Source organism: Rattus norvegicus, chromosome 1 (assembly GCF_036323735.1).
Source record: "Rattus norvegicus strain BN/NHsdMcwi chromosome 1, GRCr8, whole genome shotgun sequence".
Taxonomy (NCBI): domain Eukaryota; kingdom Metazoa; phylum Chordata; class Mammalia; order Rodentia; family Muridae; genus Rattus; species Rattus norvegicus.
This window is the reverse complement of record NC_086019.1, coordinates 167,896,726-167,905,498: the sequence shown is the minus strand read 5'-3', so window position 1 is coordinate 167,905,498 and position 8,773 is coordinate 167,896,726. Positions and strand designations below refer to the sequence as shown.

General features: G+C 39.0%; 1 protein-coding gene across 1 annotated transcript; it reads left to right on the top strand.

The window, feature by feature from the left end:
• The first annotated feature begins 5,813 nt into the window (after nucleotides 1-5,813).
• On the top strand, nucleotides 5,814-6,764 carry Or51k1 (olfactory receptor family 51 subfamily K member 1). Its single transcript, NM_001001274.1, has one exon. The coding sequence runs from the start codon at nucleotides 5,814-5,816 to the stop codon at nucleotides 6,762-6,764; it is 951 nt and encodes a 316-aa protein (NP_001001274.1).
• Nucleotides 6,765-8,773: the final 2,009 nt, after the last annotated feature.

Below are 8,773 nucleotides of genomic sequence, written 5' to 3'. Positions count from 1 at the left end.
CTTTGTCAAAAATCAAGTGACCATAGGTGTGTGGGTTCATTTCTGGGTCTTCAATTCTATTCCATTGGTCTATCTGTCTGTCTCTGTACCAATACCATGCAGTTTTTATCACTATTGCTCTGTAATACTGCTTGAGTTCAGGGATAGTGATTCCCCCTGAAGTCCTTTTATTGTTGAGGATAGCTTTAGCTATCCTGGGTTTTTTGTTATTCCAGATGAATTTGCAAATTGTTCTGTCTAACTCTTTGAAGAAATGGATTGGTATTTTGATGGGGATTGCATTGAATCTGTAGATTGCTTTTGGTAAAATGGCCATTTTTATTATATTAATCCTGCCAATCCATGAGCATGGGAGATCTTTCCATCTTCTGAGGTCTTCTTCAATTTCTTTCCTCAGTGTCTTGAAGTTCTTATTGTACAGATCTTTTACTTGCTTGGTTAAAGTCACACCGAGGTACTTTATATTATTTGGGTCTATTATGAAGGGTGTCGTTTCCCTAATTTCTCTCTCGGCTTGTTTCTCTTTTGTATAGAGGAAGGCAACTGATTTATTTGAGGTAATTTTATACCCAGCCACTTTGCTGAAGTTGTTTATCAGCTTTAGTAGTTCACTGGTGGAACTTTTGAGATCACTTAAATATACTATCATGTCATCTGCAAATAGTGATATTTTGACCTCTTCTTTTCCGATCTGTATCCCCTTGATCTCCTTTTGTTGTCTGATTGCTCTGGCTAGAACTTCAAGAACTATATTGAATAAGTAGGGAGAGAGTGGGCAGCCTTGTCTAGTCCCTGATTTTAGTGGGATTGCTTCAAGTTTCTCTCCATTTAGTTTAATGTTTGCAACTGGTTTGCTGTATATGGCTTTTACTATGTTTAGGTATGGGCCTTGAATTCCTATTCTTTCCAGGACTTTTATCATGAAGGGGTGTTGAATTTTGTCAAATGCTTTCTCAGCATCTAATGAAATGATCATGTGGTTCTGTTCTTTCAGTTTGTTTATATAATGGATCACGTTGATGGTTTTCCGTATATTAAACCATCCCTGCATGCCTGGGATGAAGCCTACTTGATCATGGTGGATGATTGTTTTGATGTGCTCTTGAATTCGGTTTGCCAGAATTTTATTGAGTATTTTTGCGTCGATATTCATAAGGGAAATTGGTCTGAAGTTCTCTTTCTTTGTTGTGTCTTTGTGTGGTTTAGGTATAAGAGTAATTATGGCTTCGTAGAAGGAATTCGGTAGTGATACATCTGTTTCAATTTTGTGGAATAGTTTGGATAATATTGGTATGAGGTCTTCTATGAATGTTTGATAGAATTCTGCACTAAACCCGTCTGGACCTGTGCTCTTTTTGGTTGGGAGACCTTTAATGACTACTTCTATTTCCTTAGGAGTTATGGGGTTGTTTAACTGGTTTATCTGTTCCTGATTTAACTTCGATACGTGGTATCTGTCTAGGAAATTGTCCATTTCCTGATGATTTTCAAGTTTTGTTGAATATAGGTTTTTATAGTAAGATCTGATGATTTTTTGAATTTCCTCTGAATCTGTAGTTATGTCTCCCTTTTCATTTCTGATTTTGTTAATTTGGACGCACTCTCTGTGTCCTCTCGTTAGTCTGGCTAAGGGTTTATCTATCTTGTTGATTTTCTCAAAGAACCAACTTTTGGTTCTGTTGATTCTTTCTATGGTCCTTTTTGTTTCTACTTGGTTGATTTCAGCTCTGAGTTTGATTATTTCCTGCCTTCTACTCCTCCTGGGTGTATTTGCTTCTTTTTGTTCTAGAGCTTTTAGGTGTGCTGTCAAGCTGCTGACATATGCTCTTTCCTGTTTCTTTCTGCAGGCACTCAGTGCTATGAGTTTTCCTCTTAGCACAGCTTTCATTGTGTCCCATAAGTTTGGGCATGTTGTACCTTCATTTTCATTAAATTCTAAAAAGTTTTTAATTTCTTTCTTTATTTCTTCCTTGACCAGGTTATCATTGAGTAGAGCATTGTTCAATTTCCACGTATATGTGGGCATTCTTCCCTTATTGTTATTGAAGACCAGTTTTAGGCCGTGGTGGTCCGATAGCACGCATGGGATTATTTCTATCTTTCTGTACCTGTTGAGGCCCGTTTTTTGACCAATTATATGGTCAATTTTGGAGAAAGTACCATGAGGAGCTGAGAAGAAGGTATATCCTTTTGCTTTAGGATAGAATGTTCTATAAATATCCGTTAAGTCCATTTGGCTCATGACTTCTCTTAGTCTGTCGACATCACTGTTTAATTTCTGTTTCCATGATCTGTCCATTGATGAGAGTGGGGTGTTGAAATCTCCCACTATTATTGTGTGAGGTGCAATGTGTGTTTTGAGCTTTAGTAAGGTTTCTTTTACGTATGTAGGTGCCCTTGTATTTGGGGCATAGATATTTAGGATTGAGAGTTCATCTTGGTGATTTTTTCCTTTGATGAATATGAAGTGTACTTCCTTATCTTTTTTGATGAATTTTAGTTGAAAATTGATTTTATTTGATATTAGAATGGCTACTCCAGCTTGCTTCTTCTGACCATTTGCTTGGAAAGTTGTTTTCCAGCCTTTCACTCTGAGGTAGTGTCTGTCTTTGTCTCTGAGGTGTGTTTCCTGTAGGCAGCAGAATGCAGGGTCCTCGTTGCGTATCCAGTTTGTTAATCTATGTCTTTTTATTGGGGAGTTGAGCCCATTGGTATTGAGAGATATTAAGGAATAGTGATTATTGCTTCCCGTTATATTCATATTTGGATGTAAGGTTATGTTTGTGTGCTTTCATTCTCTTTGTTTTGTTGCCAAGATGATTAGTTTCTTGCTTCTTCTAGGGTATAGCTTTCCTCCTTATGTTGGGCTTTACCATTTATTATCCTTTGTAGTGCTGGATTTGTAGAAAGATATTGTGTAAATTTGGTTTTGTCATGGAATATCTTGGTTTCTCCATCAATGTTAATTGAGAGTTTTGCTGGATACAGTAACCTGGGCTGGCATTTGTGTTCTCTTAGGGTCTGTATGACATCAGTCCAGGATCTTCTGGCCTTCATAGTTTCTGGCAAGAAGTCTGGTGTGATTCTGATAGCTCTGCCTTTATATGTTACTTGACCTTTTTCCCTTACTGCTTTTAATATTCTTTCTTTATTTTGTGCGTTTGGTGTTTTGACAATTATGTGACGGGAGGTGTTTCTTTTCTGGTCCAATCTATTTGGAGTTCTGTAGGCTTCTTGTATGTCTATGGGTATCTCTTTTTTTAGGTTAGGGAAGTTTTCTTCTATGATTTTGTTGAAGATATTTACTGGTCCTTTGAGCTGGGAGTCTTCACTCTCTTCTATACCTATTATCCTTAGGTTTGATCTTCTCATTGAGTCCTGGATTTCCTGTATGTTTTGGACCAGTAGCTTTTTCCGCTTTACATTATCTTTGACAGTTGAGTCAATGATTTCTATGGAATCTTCTGCTCCTGAGATTCTCTCTTCCATCTCTTGTATTCTGTTGGTGAAGCTTGTATCTACAGCTCCTTGTCTCTTCTTTTGGTTTTCTATATCCAGGGTTGTTTCCATGTGTTCTTTCTTGATTGCTTCTATTTCCATTTTTAATTCCTTCAACTGTTTGATTGTGTTTTCCTGGAATTCTTTCAGGGATTTTTGTGTCTCCTCTCTATGGGCTTCTACTTGTTTATTTATGTTTTCCTGGAATTCTTTTAGGGATTTTTGTGTCTCCTCTCTATGGGCTTCTACTTGTTTATTTATGTTTTCCTGGAATTCTTTCAGGCATTTTTGCGATTCCTCTCTGTAGGCTTCTACTTGTTCTCTAAGGAAGTTCTTCACGTCTTTCTTGAAGTCCTCCAGCATCATGATCAAAAATGATTTTGCAACTATATCTTGCTTTTCTGGTATGTTTGGATATTCCATGTTTGTTTTGATGGGAGAATTGGGCTCCGATGGTGCCATGTAGTCTTGGTTTCTGTTGCTTGGGTTCCTGCGCTTGCCTCTCGCCATCAGATTATCTCTAGTGTTACTTTGTTCTGCTATTTCTGACAGTGGCTAGACTGTCCTATAGGCCTGTGTGTCAGGAGTGCTGTAGACCTGTTTTCCTCTCTTTCAGTCAGTTATGGGGACAGAGTGTTCTGCTTTCGGGCGTGTAGTTTTTCCTCTCTACAGGTCTTCAGCTGTTCCTGTGGGCCTGTGTCTTGAGTTCACCAGGCAGCTTTCTTGTAGCAGGAAATTTGGTCTTACCTGTGGTCTCGAGGCTCAAGTTCGCTCGTGGGGTGCTGCCCACGGGGTCTCTGCAGCGGCAGCAACCAGGAAGACCTGTGCCGCCCCTTCCGGGAGCTTCAGTGCACCAGGGTTCCAGATGGTCTTTGGCTTTTCCTCTGGCGTCCGAGATGTGTGTGCAGAGAGCAGTCTCTTCTGGTTTCCCAGGGTTGTCTGCCTCTCTGAAGGTTTAGCTCTCCCTCCCACGGGATTTGGGTGCAGAGAACTGTTTATCCGGTTTGTTTCCTTCAGGTTCTGGCGGTGTCTCAGGCAGGGGTCCTGCCGCTCCTGGGCCCTCCCCCATGGGAGCCCAGAGGCCTTATACAGTTTCCTCTTGGGCCAGGGATGTGGGCAGGGGTGAGCAGTGTTGGTGGTCTCTTCCGCTCTGCAGCCTCAGGAGTGCCAACCTGACCAGGCGGTTGGGTCTCTCTCTCACGGGGTCTGGGAGCAGAGAGCTGCTGCGGGCCGGGATCCACGGGTCTAGCTCTTTTCTGCATGGTCATTGCTCTTCACATTCCCTTAGCTGGCTCTACGTGGCTCTAACTGCTCATCTGTCCAGGAGAGAAATTCTAAAATTTTTCGAATATATTGACAATTTTATGTCAATTATGGGTAATCATGAGGATTCACACAGAAGCTGTGCTGTATACATCTATTCTCTTGTGAATGACTAAATACATGACTGGGATTTACTCAGCTTGTGTATAAATTACATGTGTTATTTCATCTACTATTCTCATTTCTTTCATTATATATCTGATTTACTATATTGTCCTCCATTCATTATGTTACATTAAATCAAGCCACATCACATAGTTCTAAATTTAGTAAAAGCTTTGAGTAGTCCCTTGATGGCCAATTGAGCTGTTTATCTACATCTTTATTCAGTTCGTGGATTTTGGGTCAAACCTCATTTCACAGCACTGCATCATTGATAGGTTTACTGCGCTATGCTTTCCATTTAGAGGTAGGCTGTACATTTGCATTTTCACCCAAAATTTTAATCTTCACCTTTCTAAAGTCAGAATCTCAATTTAATCAATGTATCTTGTCTGGAACAGAGTGAGAACCCATGGGTGTGATTGCTTGCCTAGGGGTTCTGGTCTCCTCAGATTTACAGTTGCAGTTACAGATTTGCAGTTATAGAGCGAAAATTCAACTCTGTGATGACTACCCTAGATCACAGTGGCATTCAGTTTTACCACCTTAGAAAACCAGAAACATTAGCTCTGAATAACAATATTCTCTACCTTATACACATTGAGTATGAGAATAATACACATTCAATTTATAAGTGAACAAACAAAACAGCAATTTCTCATGAGATTGAGCAATCTGAAATGACTCTTTGATATGCAACATGTGAGCATTGGGGACTCAGGGGACTACGGAGAAAGATGAGAACATCTGCTATGTTACCTCACCCACTAGCTTTCTCACCTCCTTACTTCATCTTTTACAGTTGATGTTAATAAGTGGGACTCAAAGGGTTTGAGCTAACGTTAGTTTGTTTCAAATGCAGGTGAAAACTTACCTCTACCGTTGGTGTCATGGGAGCAGAGAACAATGAAAGTCTTGACCTCCTATCAGTTTTCCTGACTGGAATTCCAGGACTGGAGGCCCAACATGGCTGGTTCTCTATTCCCTTTTTCATCATGTACATGGTTGCAATTGTGGGCAACAGCCTAATCATGGCAGCAGTGCAGGAAGACTCAGCTCTCCATGAGCCAATGTACCTGTTCCTCTCCATGCTGGCCATCACTGAGGTGGGAGTCTCTGTGTCCACACTGCCCACTGTTATGGGCATTCTTTGGTTTGATGCCTACAGAATTGACTTTGATGGCTGTTTGGCACAAATGTTCTTCATTCATACTTTCTCTGGCATGGAATCAGGAGTCCTGTTGGCCATGAGTTACGACCGCTTTGTAGCCATCTATAATCCTCTGCGCTATACAGCCATTCTAACTCTGCCTCGGATCATATCCATGGGTCTGGGTATTACACTAAAGAGTGTTGCACTCATGGCCCCACTTCCAATCCTTTTAAAACAGCTACCATATTGTCATATAAATATTCTCTCCCATTCCTATTGCCTCCACTCAGACTTGATCCAACTGCCTTGCGCAGATACTAGGCTTAACAGCATTCTGGGGTTGGCCATTGTTCTGGCCACATTTGGGCTGGACTCACTGCTCATTGTGGTCTCTTATGGGCTCATTCTTTACACAGTGATGGGTATTGCATCTGGCGAGGGTCGAAAAAAGGCACTCAACACATGTGTGTCACACATCTGTGCAGTGCTCATATATTATGTGCCTATGATTGGTGTGTCTGTGATGCATCGCGTTGCCAAGCATGCATCACCAGTGGTTCACACACTCATGTCGAGCATCTATCTGTTTGTGCCACCAGTGCTCAATCCCATCATATATAGTGTTAAGACCCGTCCAATCCAACAGGGAATTGCCAATTTGTTCTCCTTCAAAAAGGGATTGATCTGAATCACAAACTCAGAAGGCAGAGATTATTCTTGAATCTATTAACTCTGGGTGTAATTCTCCCACAGGAAAGTTTTCTGTTAGGAAGAGAGAAATGCAAAACATCACTACAAGCTTGATTCTGAATGATAAATGTTGTACTTATATCTTAAATTTTACTGGTATATATGTACATACATGTTCAACTTTTCTTCTTCATCAGATATGCTAATTCAATGTAGAAATAGTAAATCCATCCCTTATTCCATCCCAAATCTTACAAAATAGTTAGTAAACATTAGTTTTGATATTTAATGATATTTAAATGAAAATAAATAAAAATTCATTCTTATGAAATTCTTAGGGATGAAGTATAGCTCTAAGGATAGTGATTCTGGAAATGTCCCTTTGAATTTGTATACTTTTTTGTTTGCCACCAGATATTCATGGCTTTAACATTTTCTTCATTATGAAAGAACCCCATTTCACTCTGAAAGCTGTACATGTTTAAACAATAAATTATATGATAACCTATTATTGAAGACACATTGCTATATAAGAAACTGATTCTTCATCCAACCCACTATTCAGTAGTTTCCTCATCTAGATTTCATGTGTTTCTAAAAACTCTGGGCTATACATTGAGTGAATGATTTCAATTGGGGCATACAGTAAAATATGAGCAGCCTCAGCTGCCCAGGCATCATATGTGGATATTCTTTCTTCCCCCTTCCTTCCTTCTCTTCCCTCAGCCTACATCAGTTTCAGCATGCTGTGAAGTATGTTCGATTCTCTTTCCTGATCTTCTTTTCTCACCTCCATCAGCACAGATTCAATTGTTTCATCTTCCTTCTGCCTGTGGTTTAATAGAGAAGATCATGAAATGGGGATGACCACACTCTCCTGAACTGCAGTCCCTTATGTTCCTAGGTCTAGTACCAGCTCCTTAGCCTCTCTCACCTCAAGGGCTCCAATTAAAATGATAATATTTTCTATTTTGGAGTATTCCCCCCAGTTCGTTTTGTTCACCAGTTACCTACACCTAACAATGTTTTGAAGTACTTATTTTGTTTGAAACAGAAATTATAAAAATTTCATTCATGCATTCTCTAAGACAACACAAATCTGCCCAGCTTCAATATTTTTAGGTTGATAGTTTATATTTTAGAATAAATGTAGGTAGTTGGCAAGAGCTCGCCTTCAGAGTTATTACAGCAGGGTTACAACAGCTTGCTATACTTTTCATGCATCTGTATTTGTAATGATTTAATAATGATGTCAGTGATTTGAGAACATTCTTTAACAGAATTTACATCAACGCATTTGTTGCTGCTAACTAGTTTTTTAAATTGTTGTCTCAACCAAGTTTTGACTGTGAAATATATTTTTGTGTTTAAAATTATTTTGATGTTTATTCTATTATAAATATATGTGACAAAATGCACATGCATAGTTAAATATGTGTTTCCAACATAATTATCCTGTGCTATTTTTAAAGAGCCTACGAATTTGAAAGAGCAAGTAAAGTATATAGGAGAGTTTGAAGGAATGAAAGAGAAGGGCAGAGTGATATAACAATAATCTCAAAAATAAAAGTAATGGTTTTTAAAAATTGCAAAATGCATTGAGTATATAGTTTATGTAAATAATAGAAGGGTGAAAATGTATATATTACATTAAAAAATCTGGGTAGGAACTGATCTGTTAATTAGGTAAGTGGGTTTTGATCCCAGATAAATATTTGTTAATACACGAGATCTAGGTCAGCCTGCACTTTACTTTCTCATTCTCTAGTACATGTTAATTATAGAAAGCTTGATAACAGAAACAAGAAAGTGACATCAGTGTTGTTCTGTTACTTCCCAAAGCCATTGCTGAGTGGATTCTTCTGGAACAAAATCACACAGTTTACATGAACTCAGTTTGGAATTTGTTGAACTGTTCCTTGCACTCATATTTTCACAAACTCCTAGCTTCTCAAACATATTCATTTCTGTCTTGATATGTAGTGTGAATTTGTCTTTCCATGTACC

What these genes read in the sequence shown, in the direction of transcription:
- Or51k1 (NM_001001274.1), top strand. Translation starts at nt 5,814, where the DNA reads ATGGGAGCAGAGAACAATGAAAGTCTTGACCTCCTATCAGTTTTCCTG.